A 25,370-nucleotide genomic window follows, 5' to 3' on the forward strand; every position below is an offset into this window, starting at 1 on the left:
GGTATGCCTTCTATACTCTTGATCTTGCCGACTCTTTTCCCTTGGTATGGAATCTAAATATGATTACTGTAACATTTTTGAATTACTATTTTGTCTTTAGTTATTGACTAGCATTGTGTCTGAAAAGAGTCCGTGGACCTTTCCATTTAACCTACCCAAGGATTCATTAACTATTTACTGCATTCCATACAAACACACATAGTAAATTATTCATACACACATGCACACTAGTCCATGCATTGCATTAAGGACTGTGGCAAAAAGGCCCTGCCAACAGATGTGGTATTTTGCGATTCATGGACATGGTAGTTGCAGTGAGGCAAGTCCTCATTGCTGGCTAATTTGCATGCCTATGAATCAGTTAACTACCAAGGAGTACAGATCAGCACTTCTTGTGGTAGTTAACAAGGTCGACAACATTGTGTTAGCACAAGTCTTCTCCACCCCATCACTCTTCCACCTACAAGTGTGTAGTAAAACACGCATAGGCATATATATATATATATATATATATATATATATATATATATATATATACACACACACACACACACACACACACACACACACACACACACACACACACACACACACACACACACACACACACACACACACGCACACGCACACGCACACACCCCATACCTGTCCCCGTTAGAATTTCTGTGATGTCTCTTATTCCCCTCTCTGGTAATTCATGGATGATTACAGTCAAGCCTTAGTGCCTAGCATTTGAGATTCACACTTCATATTCTTCAATAAAAGCATGCTAGGGAAAAGCCTGAATGCTAGGGTAAAACCTCTCTTTTTGCAGAGTATATAGAGATAATGAGGCCAACTATCTGAAGAATGAAGGGCTTATAGATAGGAATAATAAAGGGAAACCTTATTTCAGGAGGGATATTAACAGAGAGATAGTTCACCCTTCAGCAGCTAATAATTTACATGAAGTTAGAATTGTTATCCCTTACTGTAATAACAAGAAATCAGTACAAGAAATCATTGCTAGGAATTGCAGGATCCTAACAGCTGATGAGAAGATCACAAACCTTGTAGGGACTAAACCAAGTTATACCTATAAGAATAATAAGTCTCTAAAGAGATGACTTTGTTATGAAAAAAGGAATAATATCAGGGTTCTGTCTAAACGAAAAGGAACGTTCCCATGCAGAAGTTGTAATCGGTGCACATATATGGCGAATAGTCATATTTTCATACATTCAGTAACTAACAGGAAGTACGAGTTTTATCACTGCACAGATTGTAAAACAAGAGATCTTGTATATCTAGCAGGTTGTAGTCAGTGTTCATCCTTCTATGTAGGGAAGACGAATAGCAGGTTAAGAGAAAGAGTAAGGGAACACATATATGCAATTAAAGAAAATGAGACTGATGCCTTGGCCAAACGTACTCGAAAATGGATTCTCTCATAAATTCACATTTTTAGCTATTGAATTAGTGAACAGAAGTATGAGATTAGGAAATTTTAAGAATTATACAGAGTGTATAGAAACCAAATGAGTCATCAGACTACAAGCTGTTAAGACTTGTGGTCTAAATGATAGTTTCCCTCGCCCCTTTTTTATTGAATAGACCTTTGACACACTACTCATGTTGCTAAGTTACCATCGTAGGCTCATTATGATTTATGTTTTGTGCCAGTATTTTACATATGTGATTATATTGATGGTTTTGCTGAAGTCATGTTAGATTTTATATATTATATTTTTAGAGGTTTTATATATATTTTTATATTCTTATATTTTTAATGTATCATGAGCATATACTTTTGTATTATGGTTGAAATAATGCTGTTTCTTTAAACCATTATTGAATAGCTTAATTTGTTATTTGCCATGGTAGGTTATTGGATACTATTTAAACTGGAGTTTTTATTGGTGTTTTTAAGTCTGAGGAAATGCTCAGAATGTGAAAGCGCTTACTTTTGTTTTATGCTACAATAAATCGAGTTTTGGTGTTTTCACTTTGGTGTTACATCTGGAGTTTTGTTTTCCATTACATAATTATGTATGCACATTTTATGTTAATCAGCGTACAGATTTTTGGCCAGTTACACCTATTTTTCAGGGCCTTTGTCCAGATTTTTGATATTTCCACATTGAGAGGTATGCCTCTCTGGTAAATTAGTTCCCTTCAAACACAATTTTGATAAATGTTTACGGGTCTATATTAGTTCGCTGAAATTGCATTGCAGCAAAGCCCTAATCATCATCCCTTATACAGCGAAAATTGTTTCAGTGATTCGCTGAATTTACTGAGTGCAAAAAAATACTTGACCTACAGCACAATGTTGCCTTTTCTCCACTGTAGTGCGATGTTGGACTTGGTATATAAAGTTGGGGGGTGTGGGGGTTTAAGCCCCCCACTTGGGTGGGTTTTATATGCTTAGCTGTTGGTCTGTTGTGCTGTAGTGCAAGTATTTCAGCTTTCCTTTATCTCAGAAAATTCAGCCGATTTTTTTTTTTGATTTTCGAATGATTAGGTGGTGGTCAGTTCAAATGCTTTAATTTTAACTAATATAGATATAATTTCATTTGCAAGACTTGACCAAAGTGTTAGGATCTCTTACTAGATTGCCATTCACCATGATACTTATATCGGGAGATGTATTTTTGAAATTGTTTGAGATGTTTGTAAAAAGCTTTGTTTTTATCAGCAGTGTAATGCCAACTTATGCTTCTAGTTGTCCAAAACAATCTCCTAAATTTGTTACTTGCTATTTGATATCTCTCCTTTTTTTTCAGCCTAGATTTCTTTTAATACTTCTGCCAGTGATGACCCATTATTTTACTAACTTAAGCAATTTTTTTACAGTCATAACTGTTTTCACCTATACTTTTTGGACAAACTTAATTAAGTCATTGATATCTTTTTAAAGAAATTCCCAACAATTGTTAATTTTTTTTTCAACTGCATAATATCCTTACATTTCCATTCCTTAAGACGATTGTTTATTGCAGTATAGTCAGACCTCTAGTTGTCCTTTCTGGCAGTGTTTTCTGTCTGAGATTCTTGTGGCTTCGTACTAATGATTTCCCAAGTTGCTCTAAGATGGTCTACACCAGATAATTCTAGTACACGTATCAGTTTTTTTTTTTGTTAATAAGAATGTTTTACCCAGACTAGCTCTATGCAAAGTATTAATAGAACAAGGAAAACACACTACTGTGTGATACCAGAAGTCTACGAGTTGAATAGTCCCTTGCAGTGCATTCCAACCCATCAGCACGACACTGCAACATCTCCACCAGTTGAAGAATGCACCCAGCCTTCTCCCCTCACTACAATACATGTGAATATAGAGCTGTTTGCAATCATGGATAGTGAACTGAAAAGTTCTTTGATTCATCCCTGACATGACTGTGGAGGAATGAGTAAGACAGAACTGTGCAACTGGCAAGATCCAAATTGTAGAATGGTTCTCCTCTGCCCCTTCAATTCTGTCTGTTGGTCATCTGCCCCCCCCCACACACACACACACACACACTAACATACACACTGTGAAGTACACGCCATGTTTGCATAATACCCTCCAGGCAAACAAAACATTTGCATCAGTGACATTAGAGTACAGTTGTACTATGCTGATAGTTTATGTATAAAAGTATTGTTGTGGTAAGTGCTTAGTGAAATCTAAGTTCATGAATTGCACCAGTAATGTGACCACCTGTTAGATGCGCTGCACGCTGCTGTTTTATGCGAGTGCACCCTATGAATATAGTGGCCTATCTGTCATGTATTGTTTTCAGCAAAGAAAGCTGAAGTTGTTTCTCTTTTACTCGTGTTATTTTTATTGTATCTTAAATATGTTTTTAAATAAATTACCTCCATATATCTGTTGGCATCTGTTTCAGAATTACTTGGTTTTTATTGTCTTCTTTTTTGCTGCATATAACTAACTTCAGATAAAAGCAGGGGATGTGGTGAATTTTAAAAGACAAACTGTGATTTGATGTTTTCTCAAAGTTTATATTTGTTAAGTTCAAAATATCCTTGTTTTAGACAAAAAACTTACTGCACATAGTTTTAAAATAAAGTAGAATAAGACAGGGTTATTTCATTAATAGCTGCTTGCACTAATTTTAGCATGTTAGCAATATAGTTTGCAACCATTTTATAATTTTACTTTTTAAATTATGAGGTACTTATGGTAAACGGTTCTGTATTACCCAAGTGTATGCCTGTGTGTGTCTGTGTGTGTGTGTGTGTGTGTGTGTGTGTGTGTGTGTATGTGCAGTTGTCTATAACACTTAAAATTCTGAACTGATCCATTGTCGTGGGAGTATATATATATATATATATATATATATATATATATATATATATATATATATATATATATATACACATATATATGCATTCCATGATAGCTTTCTGTATTGAATGCATATAGGTTTATTTAAAAAAATAAAGAAAGAAAACCAGGTTTTATGAGGTGTTTGCCTTTGAAACATTACTTTAGGGTAGGGTTTGTTCTTTTATTTTTTGTTCAGAAATGAGTTTTGAAGCTCTACTCATGAGATAGTGTGATATGATTTCTACATGAAGAGTAACATTTCAGTATTTTTTCACACCAAGCATAATACATACCATAACTCAGATCTGAAAGTAAGGTATGCCTTTGGTCAGAATTTTTAACTTTGCTAAGGTTTACTAATATTTTTCTAGGTACTATAACTCTGGAAACAAATTCTGAAATCGTTCATTAACGCACATGTTATGTCCCATTGTGCCTTGCTCTGTGTGTATTATTTTGTTTATATAATCTTTAACCGTTTTTCCTGGTACTTGCCTATGAAACATTGCTTCTGGGGTTTGTTTGATTTATTTGCTGTATTTAAACTGCCATTCTAAAGTAGAGGAATTTCAGTTTAGGTGTGCTTAAAGCAGTGGCATGCACATATAAGTAACACTTTCCTGTTTCCTTTTCTAGGCTTCCACTGGAAATTATTGGTTTATTCCATATGTTGAGAGTCCTAACAATGAATACTATTACTGTGAAAGTGATGCGCAGAGAAGAGCCTCTGAATATATGCAGCCCAGCTGGGACAACTTGCTAGGACCTCTTTGTGTACCATTAGTGGACAGGTTTATTAGTTTACTGAAGGATATCCATGTTACTTCCTGGTATGTTCTACGTTTTTGCTGCATTGCACATTTTATGTGAAACTGAAGTATAAATATTTTGTGCAACCTTGCACACCTAAACTTCACTTGACTCCTTTTGTTTTCCACAGATTTTTTTTCCAAATTTTGAAGAGTTTCTATTTTCTAAGCTCAGCTAGAATGAATATTTGTTTAACAAATGTAAAAATAATAAACAATGCATTCATACAGAAATGTATTGTTTGTACTCTGCCTGACTGAGATAGAATCTGAGATAAAATAAAGTCAGGCAATTGGTATCTTAGTAGCGTAGCCTTCATAGTACAATAGCTGGAATACACAGAGCAGTACATTTTTTGCATGGAACGAAAAATGTTAAACATATCATCATATGTATGAAAATGATGGGCAAACAAGCTTTATTCTCATTAAATTTGGTTCCAGATTCAGAAAACTTTACCGCATCATGGTAAGCAAATTTGCCTAATGAGTGGCAGTGTGCAGACTGGTTACGATTCAGAAAACACAACTGTACAATGTAACTAGGTCAAATAATGTGATCCGTTGTGCTGTATGCTAATGACTGTATAATGAAGTGCCGTGTATGCTGAGGCAGAAACATGGCACAGTGATTCAGAAATGTTTCACTGCCACTCAGTGATGCTGCATTCACCTTAGATTTGAAGTTACCCATATGCAAATGTTCAGGGAGTGTACATCATGCAAATATACTTGTGCTGCTGCAGTCATTGCAAGTATATATCTGCAAGAGGGTTTCACTGCAGACACTTTGTCCAGTGGTGTGCTGTATCACTCCCTGAAACCCCAAGGTCATCTGACAACAATTAACATTTCATGCCGTGGGGAAGTATATGTGGTTTCAGATATATCCCTGGAGAGTGTTGTATGGAGAGATTGGGATTTCTTTAAGTGTAGCATGTCCAACAGCTCTGGGTTTAACATAGCTTTGTATGTTAGGGAGAGAACGCCTCTAAGTAGGCGATATGCGATAGAGTAGAGCTGGAGTTTTTTGAGACGGTCTGTGTATGGCATCAGTTTGAGGTCAGTAATCCTCTTAGTGAGGTATTCCTGTGGCCTTTCCAGTTATTGTAGGTGTCTTGTGAGATACATGCCAAATGGGGCATTGTACTCTGTAATGGGTGTGATGAACCCTTTTTGTGATGATGTGTGCTGCATAGAAGGATTTCCTGACTACTGTGGCAATGTGGTTATCAAGGGGAGACTACTGTCCACCTGTGTCCTGAGGTCTCTTATCACACTTTCAGTGTTTAGTGAGCTACCGCTTATGTGGTAGTTCATGGGTACCGAGTTTTTCCCAAAGAGGATGACAGTGCACTTCTTGGCATTGAGCTTGAGGCCATAACTTTGACACCAAGCATCTGACTCTGTGAGACCCTTTTGTAGAATGTCTACATTATTAGGTGATTTTATTATGACTCCCGGTTTGCAGTCATCTGCGAACTTTGTTAGCCAAAGACCTTCTGTGTTGGCCTGCACTTCAGAGAAGTAGATGCCGAACAGGAGAGGAACCAGGACCAAACCCTGTGGTACTCCACTCGTCACTGGTCTGGAGTCGGCTACTTTCACTGTGTGGGTTCTGTCGGTGAGCCAGTTGGCCACCCATCTTGTGACATAGGGATTTATGCCTAGTTTAGTGAGTTTATCTATAATTCCAGAGTGCATGTAGACTTAACATGATGACCACATCAACAGACCAACACAACATAAAATTGTTGATAAAGTAACATCCTTCACAAACATTATGCCCTAGCAACAGTCAAAAGTAACATTCTGGAACTGAATTAATTGTGTGGGTAGCAGTTACCTTATACAAGCCAATATCTGACTCAGAAGAACAAAATCAACTTGCTGGATTCAAATGCCTTTTGAAGTAGTTTTCTTCCTTAGTGTGTTGCGATTATATAATGTATATTCTCTCCTGTAGGAATGATCATTATACTAATTAGGGCTTATCTCATTATTGTTTCTGAATTGCTCAGTTTGCGTGATAAATAAACCTGGTAAACATTGTGCAAAGGACAACAAGATGCAATGCACACGAGGTGAACATAACATTAAGACTGAGAGAATTGTCATCCCATGATTAACCATGTGAAGATGGAATCATTGCAGAACATGTCAGCAGTAGCAGCATTTAGAAGTATAGAGGACCCCCATGTTTCACACCTTAAAGTCACATTGGAACCATAATAATACAGTTCCTATATTTTATCATTTTGCCATCCATCATGCAAATGAAGTGCCTATCTGTGTCTATCCCTGCACCAAGGCTGAGACATGAGTATTATTTTGGGTGCCAGCTCCCTGCCATTTTTCCTGAGATCTTTCAAAGTGAGATATTATGGCTGGAGAAGGAGAAGTTAGTGCTCTTTTTAGAATATAGAAGTGGTGTGAGGAAGAGTCCAAGGTTTTTCTGGACATCCTCTATATGTTTTACAGCTGTGTGCTCTGCAGGAGGGCTGCACAAGGTCACATGACAAGCCTGATCCCTGCAATAGTTTGGCCGAGGCTGCCACCCATACTTCTGGCATCCAACTCATAGGGTAAGAGTGTGTTCACCTGTACAGTGGCTTGAGTCAGTGCAAGCCCTGTCTCCTTGTCTGATGAGAGGCTGAATTTAGAATGCAGTCACTATCTCAGTACTGTAAGCAGCTAAACAACCTCTCCATGCTTGCTTCCATCAAAGTTCTCGGTATGTCCTGTTTATGTCTCTAGCCTCTGCAGAGATCAAAAGGAACAGGCAGATATACAGCAGTAGACTAGAGCACCTAAGAGAGTGTCCAGGTAAGTATACCTACTGACATGAAATATGTCTGTATTGTAACCTTTACCATAAGTATGTATAACTTTTGTATAGCAGTACCACATCTGTCAGTACTGTCATACCTTAATGGAATTAGTATGACAGTGCAATGTTAGAAGTGTGCTTCTGCATGCCTTCTGTCTGAATAGGTTGGTAAGTGGGTCATGATGTTAAGTCTACATGCACAGAGATTGTTAGGACAGCTTTGGGTTCATTCCTCCTGAAACTGTGGGTTTATTCCCCTCAAAGCTGTGAGTCAAATCCCCCAACTAAAAAAAAAGGTCTCTTGTCATGGTAAAGTACATTTGTCATCCCAGGCATATCACTACAGCTCTACAAGGTCAATATATGTAATATCCATAAGTAGTAGCTTGCTGGGCATTTCAAAGTAAATACAGCACATCACCTTTGCCGCTCAAATTTATTGTGTGATCAGTGTGTTTATGATGTATATGCACATTTTTATTATTGCCGAAACTGAAATATCATCACTGGCCACAAGCACTGATGTGCTGCCTTGATAAAGAGATCAGGCAGTTAATATTGTCTTACGTCAGACTTCATGTGAGGATTGTTTTTGCCTCAGCCCCCATGCAGTAAAATCAAACAGGTTGATTACATATCTGTCAAAGTTTTGTTATTAAAAGGTTTTCATGCTTTATTACCTCAGTATCAACATAATTAAAAATGCAATATTCATTATTTTTGTATTTCTCTTACTCCACCCTCTTTGTCACTGTCCTTTCTCTTTCATACATTTATTTTATTTCTTTTTCTCCATTTCTACTACTATTATATGCAGCAGCACATCAATCAGCACCTAACTCACTGACAGATGGCAGCAGTAGTGCAACCGTCTCCACTACCACCACCACCAGAGGCACCCAACACATCTGGGTACTACCATGCCATCATAGTTGTCTCCACACCAGCTGATTTGCCTGAACTAGCAAACCAAACACAAACACATAATCACACAAAAACATACTCGGAGGCTCTAAATAAAGATCTGCCGAAGCAGCAGAGACCTCCAAAGCAGACACCCAAGCAGCCGCTACCCCAAAACAAAACACGTGCAACACATATCTCACAAAGCCAGTGTGCCAAACAGTCACAGCCCTTAAGACTAAACAACACACCTGATACACTTGTAATAGGTGACTCTATCGTCAGGCACACTGACGTCCCGCTCACCAGGCTGAACAAGGAGAGGGTCACGGTGAGCAGCCTGTCGGGTGCTAGGATCCGCCACATAACACAAGCACTCAGGTCACTCCAAGGCAAGTACAAATATGACTCAGTCATTGTCCATGCTGGTGTGAATGACCTGAGATGTACCTCCCTGGACTACATGAAAAGAGACATAAAGGAGCTCTCTGAGCATGTAGCCCAGGCTGGTATGACCCTGACCTTGAGTAGCATCTTACCCTCACCAAGAATGATGCCACAATATGAAGACAAGATGATCAATTTCAACAATTGGCTTAAGTACTGGTGTCATTCAAAGGGGATCCAATGCCTGTCAGCTTGGGATGATATGCTCGACAAGCCACGATGCTTCGCTAGGGACGGCTTGCACCTGTCACCCCTGGGCTTTCGGATATTGGCAAAGGCTCTTGCTACCCCCATAGTGCCTTTTTAGGCAAGGCTCAAAAGACAAACCCACCTCCATAGGTATCACAAGGGATAAGAAACTAAGAGTAATGCTACTCAACGCCAGAAGTCTAAACCTCAAGATGCATGCACTCAAACTCTCCTTAGCATGGAGAACATCGATATCTGTGCAGTAACAGAAACCTGGTTCAGGGCTCCCGAGAGCACCCCAGCACTACCAGGTTATACCTCATACCATGCTTTTCGCCCCAAAACTTGGACCGAACCACAAAAGGAGGGAGTATCGATATTCATCAAAGATACCCACACCTCCAGGTTGGTGGCAAAGCACGAAGCATCAGAGACTATCCATGTGCAACTAACAGTGGGTAAAACTGCCTTCCAGTTTATAGCCTGCTACAGACCACCCTCCCAAACCCAGGAACCCCACTTGGCCTTCCTGAGAACACTGGAAAATATGAAGGTCTCTCCAAACACCATTATATTGGGCGACTTCAACTACCCAAACATAGACTGGGAGCATTACTCTAGCTCCAACACCCTAGCCCAAAGGTTCCTAGAATTTATAAACTCAAATGCTATGGAACAACTTGTTACCACTCCCACAAGAGGGGAAAACATACTGGACCTGATCATCACCAACATGGGGACTCTATGCTCCAGACCAGAAGTGTATCCCTCACTGGTAAGATCAGACCATAAACTAATCTCACTGGATATTCACATCCCGACCCCACCCCCTGCCCAGAAAACCACAGTGAAAAACTTCTCTAAAGCAAATTTTACACTCCTCAAAACTGAGGTGGAATCCTTCAAAGCCCTCGGGCCTGTGGAAAATACAGCCCAGACCGCAGAATCCTTTATAAACGCATTCTATGAACACCTTCAGGAATGCATGGATCATGCGATCCCAAATAAAACCAAGACCCAATCCTCCGAAGGCAGACGTCCTGTCTGGTGGACCCCAGCCATAAACAAACTATACAATAGAAGGAGGAAGCTACTAAATGATAAAGCAAAATCCCAAAAAGGGAAGGCATCACTGATCAGTATTAGCAAAAACTACGGGCACACATAAAATTGTCTAAGGCCAGCTTCGAGAGAAAAATTGCACAGGACACTAAGGATAATCACAAGGCTTTCTTTAGTTATGTTAGGAACCTGGGTGGTAATTCCAAGATATGCTCAGAATTAGTCCAAAATGACAAAAATACACCGAACCCACAGACATTGCCAACATCCTAGCTGACAGGTTCAGCGCAAACCCCCCCCACCAAAAGGGCAAATATCTATCCCAGCAGAGTGCTGCCCCCCTGACATCTCAGATGCTCAGGTAAGAGCCGCCCTCTCCAAAGCAAAAACACAGCATCAGTGGGACCAGATGGTGTCCCGGCTGCATCCTACATGAACTCAAAGAAGAGCTAAACCCAAACATAAAACTACTGTTCAATCTCAGCCTTACTAGAGGATATGTGCCCAAAGAGTGGCGTACAGCAACAGTGGTCCCTCTCCATAAAGGTGGTGCCTCAACGGATCCTGGAAACTATCGCCCCATAAGCCTGACTAGCTTGGTCTGCAAAGCTATGGAAAGGATCATCATGGACCTCATAAATAAAGATATTGGGGACCTACAAACACTGGATCCTACCCAGTTCGGCTTTGTTAAGGGCAGATCCTGCCTCTTAAACCTGGTTGATTTCTTTGAAACAGTCACCAAGGCCATTGACGAGGGAAGGTGGTCCACACAGCCTACCTGGACCTCGCAAAAGCCTTCGATACAATACCCCACTCGGGCATTATAGATAAGCTCACCAGCTTAAATATAAACCCCTATGTCACTAGATGGATTGCAAACTGGCTCAAGGACAGAACCCACATGGTTAGAATTGCTGGAGCCATGTCAGACTCCAAACCAGTTACAAGTGGTGTCCCACAAGGCTCAGTCCTGGGACCTCTCTTGTTCGGTATATATTTCTCGGAGGTACAGGCCAACACGGAAGGACTGTGGCTGACCAAGTTCGCAGATGACTGCAAACTGGGTGCCATAATCGACTCTCCAGCCGACACAAGCATCCTTCAAAAGGGCCTCATAGAAACAGACAACTGGTGCCAGTGCCATGGCCTCAAGCTAAATGCCAAAAGTGTATAGTCATCCCCTTTGGCAAAAACAAAGTGCCCACAAATTACCACATAGGTAGAAATCCATTAAGTACAGAAGAAGTAATTAGGGACCTGGGGACCCAAGTTGATAGCAATCTCTCATTTGACAACCACGTGGTCAAAGTGGTTAGAAAACATTTTATATAGCCCACCTAATCATGAAGGGATTCACATCTAGTTCAGGGAGATCATCGTGCCTCTTTACTCATCCCTCATCAGGCCCATAATTGAGTACAATGCCCCTTTTGGGATGTACCTTACCAGACACCTGCAGCAACTGGAAAGACCCCAAAAGTACCTCACCAAGATGATCAAAGGGCTCAAACAGATGCCATATGCTGCCCGGTTAAAGAAACTCCAGCTCTACTCAGTGGCATACCGCCTGTTCAGAGGCGATCTGTGCCTGACGTATAAAGCCATGTCCAACCCGAATTAATGGACATGCTGCACCTCAGAAAATCCAAATCCCATCGAGCTACGCTCGAGAGACTTGAACCTCAGCACTGAAATAAATAGGACATGCTGGAGGGACAGATTCATAACCCAGAGGCTCCCTTCACTCTGGAATAAAATCCCAGTCCAGGTTAGGCAGAGTCCCTCACTGACTCTCTTCAAGAGGAATCTTGATGAGTGGATGGGAGATCGTAGGTTTACCCCGGGTATCACTTCTGTGTCACTGTTAGATAGAGGCACAGTATACTAACCTCGAAAAAGGGCATAGCAAAATAAATTTAAAATGGGTGGCGAAAGCCAAACACATTCTGGCTAGGCTTATAAATGCCCTAGGGCAGATAGCCTAGTATGAACCTATGAACTACCTGTATCTGACTGATACTTATCAGTAGCAGAACAAGTGAAGGTGTCACTTTTGTCATCCATCAGGAACTGGCAGGGCTTGTGAGAGAATTAAAAGACAGGAGATTGGATGCCCATATTTGCCATGTGAAGACCATGCTCCAGCGGCTCATTGAGTCTCATCCCTGCCCAGCACTGGCTCCACCTGATGAGACAGGACCCAGTGGTGACAGCACCCAGGGAGACAAGTCATACCACTGGGTCTAAGCTGGCAGAGACTGCATCTTTGAACACCCAGTCCTATCCCAAAACCAGGTATTCTCCTCCCTTTTGTGTATATGCCCAGCCCTGCATATTGTGCAATCCTCCCCTCACCATTGTCTTCCCTTTGTTTTACTGATTTGTCCTTCACCATTGTGTTTTTGTCTCCTCATTGTGTTACCCCAGACCCTGTCAGTCATGTATTTCCTTTCAAATCGACTCCCCCTCTGACCCATCTCTTTCCCCCCTAACTACCTTCACCACCTGTCCTTTCTCAGAGAAATAAAAAGCCATCTGTCCCACAAAAAAAAAGAAAAAAAATATTACCACCCATATCTCTGAACTTGACAGATGTTTGAGTAATGTACGCACGACTGGGATGCAACTGTTTTTTTTTAATTTTTATTGAATTACTTGTGACATAGGCAAACTTACATTAATCAAACCATATCAACAAGTTCACATTTACAAGCATTATAGGATATATAACAATATATGTGATATGTAATCTAAGCAACATTGCATAAATTATTCAATTCCTGCCTTCTCTTAAAAACCTCCTTCCTCCTCCAAAACATTTTTCTGCATGTATTGTTCCCACATTTTCCATTTTTGTCTAAGTAATTTACTCCTACCCTTTTCTAAAGATCCCACTACCTCTTTTATTTTTGTTACTGTATTCACTACTTCAAGCATAGTTGGTTTAGATTTTGATTTCCATTTTCTAGTAATTGCATTTGGCAGCCATCAGAATTAAACTTAAGAAGACCTTACTGTGTTTAGGCAATTCAGATCCTGTATCCCAGCTGAAAAAAATCTTTAGTTTTGACAGAGTACCCTGCAGGGAATTTTTGAAGTTTGCCAACTCATTACATTCCCAAAACATATGCTCCTAGTTACCTGTTTCTTCCCTACCACAACACCACCATTTGCCATCTGCCTGAAGAAAAATTCTTTGGCATCTGCTGGGGTGTAAAAGTATCTAGCAACACTTCCAGGCAAAAATCCTAAATCCTCTAGAATTTGTTGTTTGTTTGGGAACCTTTTATATGTCCTCCCATTGTTTCTTTGTGAATTGCATATCTAAAGTCTTCCCACTCTCTCTTCTGATTGATTCCTATAGTTAGCATGCAGTATTTATATGCCCTTCCAATTATCTTTTTTAGCGGCAGATTTTGTTCTAGATTCAATTAAAAACTCAACTAGTGCAGGTCTTTCACTTAGGATTCCCTATACCTTTCTCTTTGTCTGTATTCCGATATCAGTCCCTGACAGGGAAGGCAATCACTAGCCTGCAATCCAAATGTCTTTCTTGCCACTTCCCATTCTATTACATTTCCTTATCTAATTATTTGTTCCCAATACCTTGATTCCTTTGCCAGCTTCCTCCAGTAAATTCCAGCCCCCTCTTGTCTATTCTATGTACCACTAATTGCAGTCATCCCTACTGACAGAATCTCCTTTCACCATTCCCAAGTTGGCTTAGCTCTTAGTATACTTTCTGCTACTTTATGAATACTATATTCAGTGTGACTGTTGTTATTTTCCTTAAGGATCTGCATCCAAAATCACATTCTTTCCTTATTTCTTGAATTATCCTGTTTCATAATCATCCCTTTCCACTTTGAATTTCAGCTTCCTGCTTGTGTTATAAGAAAATTAACTGCGTAGCCCTGAAATATCCCTTAAAGATTGCTCCAATTGTTCATCCTAAAAAGTATAATTTTCTTACAGATCAGTAATGTTATAAGTCAGTAGGATTATTGAGTTTAAAAGGTGAGACGTATTCCTCTATCCTGCCCCTCTGCTCAGTCCTTATTTGTTCACATTAAATTGTACCTTTTTCTTGCATCTCCTTTTCATCTGTGTCCTATACTCACATTTACAACCTTAAATCTGGTCAGAAATAGATAAACACAACACACCCATGCCCACAAAGAGCATATAAAAAGAAATCATTTTTCTCTGGTCATATATTGAGTGATATTTGGCAGAGAGCAGTGTAAATGACCAAGCATAACCACAGAGAAATAATAGTTTCCATGTTATGGCAAAAAATTATGAAAAAGTCCTTGTCATGCAGAAATCATACCGCCATTGATTGTACAAATGAGCTGAGTTGCGTCCTACAGCGCAAATATGAAATACAATAAAGTTAATATTTTCCTTGTAACAGCTTCCTTGGCTCAGTAGTTTCATGATGTGATGTATCCATTTTCGTTGCACTGGGTACAGGGTTGTAATCTTTGTTGGAGGTATACTGTTTTACAGATGTTCTTCGTGTTTCACTGTTCAGCCGCTGTATTAACTTCCCCTACAATGTGTTTTTTCTGACACCTTCCAAAAATTGCTTCTGTAGCATACCTTTCTAATGTTCTAGGTCAGGAAATATAAATGACCAAGGTATGGCTTGAAATCCATTCAAGACGATTTCTCTTTTCTTGCCATCATGTATTCCATTACCCTGAAGTGAAACATTCCTATCATCAATTTGTAAGTTCAGTCAGGGATTTTGACACACCTTCTAATCATATTTAATTATGAATTTGTTTAGCATTGTTGAGATAGGAAGGGAGAGATATGCTCCTGTCCCACCTCCATCCTGCTCATTCATTATTGACTCAGCTTATATTTGCTTCGCTTTTCAGTTATGTCCTATAGAGTGCTCCCATTTCCAATTTAAAATTTGATCAACAGTGGATAAGAACAACACACGCATGCCCATAATGAGCTTATAAAAATGTCTCTCTGAGGTCATACATTGTTTGACAACTGGCAGAGAACAGCATTGATGGCCACATATATCCATAGAGAAATGGCACTCCATGGCTTGTAGCTAAAATAAAAAAAAGTCCTTGTGATGTGCTAATCTGTTGCAAAATGAGGTATGCATCACTGGACATAAACATTTTAATCTGCAATACAGTTAAGCTAATTCCCTTAATTTTAACTGATGGCTCAGTATACTTACGAAATGACCTGTACTGTGTGTTTGAATTTCCTGGGTTTTGTATGTGTTTTTATGCTGTTAGCTTTCCAGTCTGCAGACATGCTAGATTTATATGATGTGTGTGTTTTATGAATCCTTTTATCTGACTGCTTCATTGACTACCATTGCTAGTGTACTGATATGGAGAATATCACTAAGAAATGCATGGGTTCCAATCCCTTGAGGTCTATCTTTATTTTCTTGCTTTCAGTCCATACATATGCTACATTTCTTTTATATGTGTGTTTTATGACCCCTATTAGTCTGATTGCTTCAGTGGTTCCTCTAGTGAAGAAATAGACAATATAGTAGCATGTGGACTGAAATGATGGGTCGATTTCCCTGAGGGTATCATGTTTTCCTGTCTTAATTATCTTCATTTTGTAGTATAGGTCCACCGCTCACAACCTGATGCTTTTGTGACTGATTATGGTTGGTACATCATTTTTCTTTTCTGTAACCAACCCCACCAGTTTAACTTTCATGTTAGTCTACATTTCTGTATTGCCATACCTCCTACTTCATTGTATTGTTCTACCCTGCTTTGTTAGGTAGCTCCCTTTGCACTCTTCTGTCCACCTGTGTTCCTTTTACTATAGAAACAAGCTCCTCTCTACCCTTAACCATCCATGATATTTGTTCTTTACATGAGAAACTTCTCTGCATATATACATTGTGACATTGTGAGATATTGCCAGCTGTAGCAGGAGAAGTGGGACAGTGCATGTGTGGCATCTGCCAGTATGGCTGGCTGAAGTTTTGTAGATAGTCTTGTTATTTGACTGTCACATTGATTTGTACAGCTGCTTCCATTAAAAATGTATTTGTAAAAGTTTGTAAAACAAATCACCCAGCGGGTAAATGAAAAAACGCTTAAATAAAATAAAAATGTAATGGAGCACACAAGCGGTATAACAAACCATGGCCCCAATGACCATGTACTCAGAGAGGTCTTAAACAAAAGTTCAAGTATATTAGCAACACATAAATGGCTTAAAACAAGCATGACTTCAATAAAAGAAACAGACAGCATTTACTGAACAGTTAGCACTTTCACCACTTCCCCGGAGGCTTCATCAGGCCATAAAGCATTTCAAATGTCAAACAAATATATATACATTCACCATTCCCCATTACAATCAAAACGATAATGTACAGGTGCCCATTCTAACATACATAATCCAATCATTATACTGCTTGTTAGACATTGAAGTGAATTTGAATATGCCTGCTTGTTAGAAATTAAGTGAATGTGAATATGCCTGCTTGCTTGGTGTTTAGTTATGTGTGCTGGTAAGGTTCTCACTCCTACTAATTTTTATTTCTAGGCAGACCCCCTCAAACTATCCCAGTAAAAGAGTCTCTGCCTGAAAAGGACACTACCCTGAGAACAGTAGCCCTGTACACATGTCTGTTTAAGAAGGTTAATACCTTATACTGTACTATAAAAAATCCTGTGTGAAGTGTATAATGCCGACCTGGGTCTAAAGGCACCTTTTAGGCTATCCCCCACAGTTTATTGGCTCCCTCCATGCTGTATAAATGAACTAGTTTGCCCTAGTATCTTATTACTTACATCTAAATAATTACCCTGAATACTGTACTTTGAATCTGCTTCCCCTCACATTAGCCCTGAAAATTATACCCTGCAGTTCAAAATATCCAGCAAGTGTATAAAATACGGCTATAACATAGTGCATAAATTGTTGCAAAAATGCAACTAATTGAAACTTACAGCCAGAAGTTAGTTTAACGTAGTTCAACATATATCCCTATATCCATCCATACCAAAGCCTTGGTGTTGGTCCTGCTCCACTTGCCCTCGCTGCGCTCGGGCTTGCTCCACTCCCCTTCCTGCCCCCAATTCTCACCTGCCCCCACTACTGATAAATTTAAACTAAACTGACCACTCCCCTCAAGCTAAGTACCAATCAGAGCCTCGTACATCTCTGAACAGCCCTCCCCCTTGACCCATTTCCTTCTATCCCAGACTTCCACACACTCTAAGCACAATCAACAACCAAAATTGGCCCATCCGCCTCACAAAATGCAGACAAGCAAAAAATTACTAATTACCCAACTGCCTATATTACTTCTTTTTTACCATCTTACTGCTTACGAACAAGAACTTGACCATAGTATTCACTACCCAAATGGTCAAACAGCCACCCACAACTTCACACATAAGACTCACTTTACCATCCCCAGCACACCAAATCTACCATCATCAACAAAATATCACCCCTGTAGAGCCACAAAACTTAATCCTAAAGACAAAGACTATATAAAACTTATGAATAAACTCCTAAAACTAAGAGTATCCTGTCACTATAACCTTATAATACATGGAGACATTAATTCCAACCCCAGCCCACCCACCCTGGCCTACCCATACCTAATAACCCTCACTCCCCTACCACAACCCCCACAGTCAAGCTACCCCTTTCTGCTTCCACTAGTTCCCTCCTAGCATTTCACCTAAATATTAGAAGTATTAACAATGAGATTCACAACCTACATGCCCTGCTAGCAACCCATTCCACAGATATTATGTGCCTTACGGAAACCTGGCTAAACCCTAATACTACTGACAATGAGATATTACCTCCAGGATACAATATTCACCGGTTAGACCGCACTACAAAGAAAGGAGGTGGGAGAGCAGTCCTGTACACAAATACTCTGTTAATAGAGATGCCATTCAACCACCCCAATTCAATAATCCAGAACTCCTCATAACCAAACTACAGATCAATCATAACAAATGCTTGGACATCGTCTGTGCATATATTCCACCAGACAACAACTTAAATACTCTGGAGGATATCCTTCACTGGTTATCTACTACCGATCCCCAAGAAACAATAGTTCTTGGGGACTTCAATACCGACTAGCACTCCTGCTTCTCCAAACCCCCCCCCCCACCCCAATAAACTTATTTGGGTTTAAACAGACCATAAACTCTCCCACCGGGATAAACAAACCGACTAACAGGGAAAGCATTCTAGACTGGATCCTAGTTAATAACCAACCCCAACAATACACAGCTGGCACTCTCCCTGACAACCTTAGTGACCATCTACTAACCTATATCATAAAACATAAGACAGGAAACCCCCACCAGATGAAATATAAAACACTTAGAAATAGGAAAAACTTTGATGCTCCTATTTTCCTAAATGAGCTAAAAGCAGTTGACTGGTCAAAACTAAAAAATCTAACACTAGAAGAGGCTATAGCTTACTTCAACATTAAATTCCTAGGCATCCTGGATTCCCATGCTCCAGCACGTTCGATAAAGTCTAGATCAAATACAGCACCATGGCTCATAAAGGATACCAAATCTAAAATCAAAACTAGAAACAAAGCCTGGGCCAGCTGGAGATCAACTAAAGACCCACTTGGCCATTTAAAATATCGTCAACTCAAGAACGATACAAAAAAATCTAATTTACTAGACAAAAAAGATTTTACCAAAATCTCTTACAAAAACACTAAAATCACCCTCAAAAGTTCTGGGCAGGCCTAAATCAACTTCTACATCCAGGTCATTCTACCACCCCAACCCCAGCTAACCACACCCATAGCTCCCCTGAGACCATTGCCGCCAATTATAACAACTTTTTCACTGAAACAATACAATACCTAGCAAATCAACTAACTCCCACAAACCTAAACCACACCCTTAACCAACCCACCAATCACCCCCAATTTAGCTTCCAACCAGTATCCACTAGTTTTATCAAAAGTAAGACCTACCACCCTCGCTGCTGACCTCCACCCTGCAGAATACCTACAAGTAGCAGCAGATGCCATTGCATATCCCATATCTATCCCAGTCAACAGAACCTTATATGAAAGTGCTATCCCCTCCCTCGGGAAAATATCCCATGTCATCCCACTCCACAAAGGTGGAAGTTCTACAGACATATCCAACTACAGACCCATTGCCATTCTTTCCCCTTTAGCCAAAATAATGGAGAAATGTGTACAGAAGCAACTAATGCAATACCTTATTCAGAATAACTTACTATCTAACTCCCAGCATGGCTCCAGGCCAAACCATAGCACCAACTCTGCCCTCCTTTCCTTTACTAACACCATAAACCAAAATAGCAATAACAATAGGCTATCCTCTGCCCTCTTTTTGACCTATCAAAAGCCTTCGACATTGTCAACCATGAACTTCTCATTATCTGTCTCAAATCTGTTTTCCTCAATAAGCACGCAATCCAGTGGTTCCAGTCCTACCTGACTGGTAGACAACAGGCAGTATTATGGCAGGACAAACTCTCCAGCCAGCTACCTCTCACACTTGGTGCCCTCAAGGCTCCATACTAGGCCCACTACTCTTCTCTATTTTTATCAACAACCTTCATACTGTTATCACTAAAGCTACCTGCATTCAATATGCAGATGATTCCACTCTGATCTGCTCAGCCACCTCCTCATCCGAACTGCAAACCCTAACCCAAAATGCATTCAACACTATTGAGAACTGGCTTGCCAACCAATGCTTACTGCTGAACCCCAATAAAACTAATCTTCTACTCTTCATCCCCACTAGCAGATCTGCCACACTTTCATTCTCTGTCATATCTAACAATGGTACCACTGTCTTCCCAGATCAACACACTAAGCTCCTAGGGGTTATCATAGACAATCTTAAGATTGACCTACAGGTCAACAAAACCATACCAACCATCAATAAGAAGCTTGGATTACTGTATAGAAACAAAACATTTTTAACCCCACTGGCTAGGACTACAATCGCCCGGTCACACCTACTCTCTACTCTTGAATATGCCTCGCCAGTACTCTCAAACCTCAACAAATCATAACTAGGTAAGCTCTCCCATAGCTACAACCATATTTGTCACTGGCTCCACTTCCAGAACCCACCACTGCCAGAACCTGAAACAACTAGGATGGCTAAAACTGCCCAGTCTAATTCAATTCAATTAACTCTTAATAGCACACAAAATTTTGTACCACACTGAGGGTACCCCATCATGTATAAATATCATTAAACCCTATAGCAACTTGAGATCCCTGCGATCAGCCAACAAACTACTCATCCAAACCCACAAAATTAACAATGCTGCTGGTGAATCACTGTTTGCCAACTTTGTTGGCAAAACCTGGAATTTGTTGCCATACCATATCCTCCATAGGTCTATTCAAAAATAACCTCAAACAGTATCTCAAAATGAACTGACTTTGCCCTTGTACCAACCCTGATTAAGTTAAATACTAAAAGAATAATCTCTAAATAGTGTACAGGTAACTATTTCACCAAGCTCTGTATGCTATCTAATGTCTCCTGCCTTTAATTTTGTCTGACCATGTGAATTGTATGTCCCTATTAGAGAACACCACGAACCATTGTACATAATCACTTTGTTTTTTATTCTTTGTTGGATACATTGTTTTATACTTTGTTTTTATACTTTTAAATGTTATCTATGCAATTTTGTCTATTTGGAGCTTTTCTCCCTGGGCCTCCACTGAAAATGGGCATATATCCAGTCGGACTATCCCGGTAAACAAATGTAAAATAAATAAATAAAACACATCCCTCTTCCCTGAAATCAACTTTAAACTTACAAAAGGAATTAGAAACTAGAAGAACGTGATTCCTCATAACTCCGTTATATAGACAACACGCATACTTAAGAACATCATAACATCGTACGCTTCACATATAAATATATTAAGATGAAAACACCTGCACATATACAGACAGGTTAAAATATACAGCTTACATAAAGTGATAAAAAGCTCGAAGCTACTAATAAGCCCCAAATGTACTTGCTTTATGAAAACATAACCCCTCGATGACAGCAGCACTATATTGGCTCATAAGAGCCTCACAAGCATCTAGTCAACAGACTAAGCAATATTCGCAACACTGTCGAGTGTCATAAGTAACAGGCATAAAGCTCAACAACTACACCCTCATGGCTGCTACTTCGGAGGACCCCTGGCATCCAAAACAAGTTTGATCGACACCATCCCATTCAGCCCATACCCTCTTTCTGCTCTAAACTTAAGAATCCAACAGAGATCACAGCTCTCCATCCTATTCTTTAGATCACCCATCCTGTCTGTAGTTCCTACCTGTTATATCACCATGAACTTAAAGTCATGGCAAGTAGCACTCTCCATAACATACCTAGAGAGTGCACTAGTAGTACTATGGCTCCTGATGCTATACATATGCTCTCTAACCCCTTATCTGAGTGTGCGGTTGGTCATTCCAACATAAAAACGTAGGCAACAACCACACTGTGCTAAGCACACTAACCTTTTCAACATCACTAGTATAACACATAGATACATTGACAACCTCCAATGTTGTCACACTCTCTTTCTTGTCCACGTCTGCATTCTCCCTAGATGAAAAATAGGGCCTAGCTCTCCCTTCCCTTAAGGCATCCACCTGTTCTTGGACTGGAACAACCTACTCACTTATATAGCCACAATTTTGCTAATTCTCCTCAAAGTGGCCAACCCTTCTCTATTGCTAGTCACCACATGATTAAGTCTCGAGACCCGCATCCCTTGTCCTTTTACCACATTATAGCATTATTTCCTGTAAAGGCTAGTTCTTTAGAATGATCTTCAAGCTTCCTCACACACACATCAAGATACTTTATCTGAGTATCAGAGTAATTTAAGGTAAACTTCAAATCCATCCACCATCCATCTGAAGGTAATTAACTCTGTCAGAAACGAACATATTACTTTCAAACACCACTTCCATAAAGCCGTTTATGTGTTGCTAATATACTTGAACTTTTGTTTAGGAGCTATATGAGTATATGGTCGTTGAAGCCATCCTTCGTTATACCGCTTGTGTGCTCTTCATTACATATTTGTAAAAGTTGCTTATGTTAAAAATACTTTAACAGAAACTTAACAGAGTTCTGAAAGTGAATTGTGCCAGTCAGGTGACTAGATATGATGTCATTCTATAACCAGCTAAAGAATGGAACTCTGGTAGCAGCAGTTTGTTTTTTGTTTTTCTTTGGATCCTGATATAAAAGATCTATGTCACTTATCACAGTTCAGTTGTTGAGAAAGTTCAGTATCTCATCTGGCTTTGTGAAAGTGAGCATCTCAGCAGTAGATCTTGCCTTGCGATACTAAGTAAGTTAACTAGGGACAGTTTCTCTAGTTCAGTTAGTAATAGTACAGTGAGATTAGTTCAGTATCATTTTTTTCTGCATCTGTGAGATTCTAATTTTGTTATTTTTATATTTCCTGTGGCTGAAACTCTGTTGTTTATTGTAACTAAATAGTAAGTACTCTCCTGATGTTCTTCGTGTTTCACTGTTGCAGTCATCACATTTGGGTTATCCCTGCCAGGGTTGCGCTCGGCTGGCCCTAATACCAGAGGCTTAGTATTTCTGCGTCAGTTGCTGTCGCTTCAGGACTAACGTCAGGTCATCAGTAATATATAGTAAGGCAGCCGACGCCATTACATCAGTCTTTCTTGCCATGGAGCCCGAAGCAGAAGCAGTTCACACGAGTACCGGTCGGCCGCTACCTGAGTTTTGTTTATCGATTTGAAACTGAAGTCTTCTAAAGCTAAGTACCCCGTTGGGGATCCTTTTTTCTTGCACTAACCAATGTCAGAAAAAGTTAACAATTGTCTCGCCTGTGGAAAGCAAATACCACACCAAGACTTTCATTCTTACTGCGTCACTTGTTTAGGCCAAGACCACAACGTCCCCCATTGTCGCTTTTGTGCTTTGTTCAACGACAGAACTATCTGTCTTTGGGCCCTTATTGTAGCTAGATATTTTCACTTACAATCCTTGAACTCCGATATGGCTTTGGTAAGCCATTCGACAATAGATCTTCTGAAAAAACATAAAGATAAAGACAGAGACAGACCACACAGGTCCATACCTATTGACAATGCTTCTGTTAAGCTAGTCGTCAGTTCTCTGGTCCTCAGTGAGGCACTTTCACAGCCCCTGATGCCGGTTCTGTGGACTCACAGGCTGCTACCAAGACCCTTTCGGAGTCCGGTATGCCACAAAACTTTTCTTCAACTAAGGATCCTGCCGTCATCTCTACCTTGGATGGGACCAGAGCTTCTGAGGAAGTCCTTTGCACTACCGATTCTCAACACAAACCAAAGTCTTCTTTCGTGACTACCGTTCTTTCGAAAACTACAGAGTTTCTTAGGCCCAGGGTGCGAACCACACCCAAGAAACCGACGACCCAATCTCAGACACCTGCTTCCTTGCCTCAGTCTCAAATGCTTAAAATGTCAGAAGAACTTATCATGTTGATCAGGGGAAGCTAGGCTTACCCCCTCCAAAAGAAAAAAAAAAAAGAGATCTGTCCCCAGTTTTGTCTGAACAAGAGTCAGATGACTGATGCATCTGAATATGAAGACATGCAATCCTCTCCCCCATAGGATTTTTCCTTTGGGGAAATCCTTCATACCTTAAGGGAGCATTTCCAATGGGAGAGTCAGGACTACCCTCAATCTAAAAAGAGACTCAGGGAATTCTTAGATCTTCCACAATACAGACCCTTGGCCATCTGGGTCTATATTGCAACATCAAATGCTTAAAACAGCGAACGATGTTACATCGACACATTTTCAGCGACAGCTGAAAATGTTGAATCCACAGAACAGCGATTTCTTTCCTAGGGAATGAAATTGCTGTTCCAACCCACGCAAAAAACCCCAAAAAAAACATTACACACATACCCAATCCTAATTATACCCCACCAAAAATGAGTAAACAACTAAATACACATATGCACATAACTCAAACATACATTTAACGAAAAAAAAAAAAACAGTAAACATTTTAAATCATATGCAATTACCTTAACCCGCACCCTAACCCTAAGGTCAGTAACTCTCGCACATTTACATAACCAGCTCCAAACACATACATACTTACCTTAACCCTAATTCTACCCCCCCCAAAACAAAAGTAAACAACTGAGAACACATACACATGTAACTCAACCATACATTTAACACAAAATATAAAACACTAAATACTTTCATACATATGAAATTACCTTAACCTGCACCCTAACCCTAAGGTCAGTAACTGTTGCACAATTACGCTCTGGAGCTATACCAGACAAGGAACCACACTACACTTCAGAACACGGCAAAACAACAAAGCGGTCATGCGACTTCTTTCCCAGGGAAATAATTCACTGAACAGCTGCTTCGCTGTTTTGCCTGTTCACTCTACATGTGTCGACGAAAACGCATTCGACATAATGCTCTCTCGTTGTACTCATAGGAACCCAGCCATCCCCCCAGTCCTGGATGTTGTGGAGGATGTTTCCTGGAATCCAGTTTGACTCCTGACACCCTCCCTCTTGCACACAGAAATCCAGACAGGTACTACAGAGTCCCTGCCTCACAGAAATTTCTTTTTAAAAATCGTACTACTGACCCTGAGGTAATTTCTCAAGGGCCTAAAAGGATTAAAGCAACCTCTGCTAAGAATCCCACCCCCTCAGATAGGGATTCCTGAGCACTAGACAGATGGGGTAAAAAAGTATACACCTCAGCTACTCTTGCTATCG

At 40.0% G+C, this 25,370-nt stretch overlaps 1 protein-coding gene across 1 annotated transcript in view; it reads left to right on the plus strand.

Annotated features, from left to right (window-relative positions):
* MAP3K15 (mitogen-activated protein kinase kinase kinase 15) overlaps positions 1-25,370 on the plus strand; it is a 1,833,462-nt gene that overhangs the window by 452,790 nt on the left and 1,355,302 nt on the right. The window contains exon 4 of the mRNA XM_044072272.1: positions 4,955-5,148. Within this exon, the coding sequence (XP_043928207.1) occupies positions 4,955-5,148 (194 nt within the window). The remainder of the gene's footprint in view (positions 1-4,954; positions 5,149-25,370) is intronic.

The sequence above is a fragment of the Protopterus annectens genome, chromosome 5.part0 (assembly GCF_019279795.1).
Source record: "Protopterus annectens isolate FY-2018-M chromosome 5.part0, PAN1.0, whole genome shotgun sequence".
NCBI lineage: Eukaryota > Metazoa > Chordata > Ceratodontiformes > Protopteridae > Protopterus > Protopterus annectens.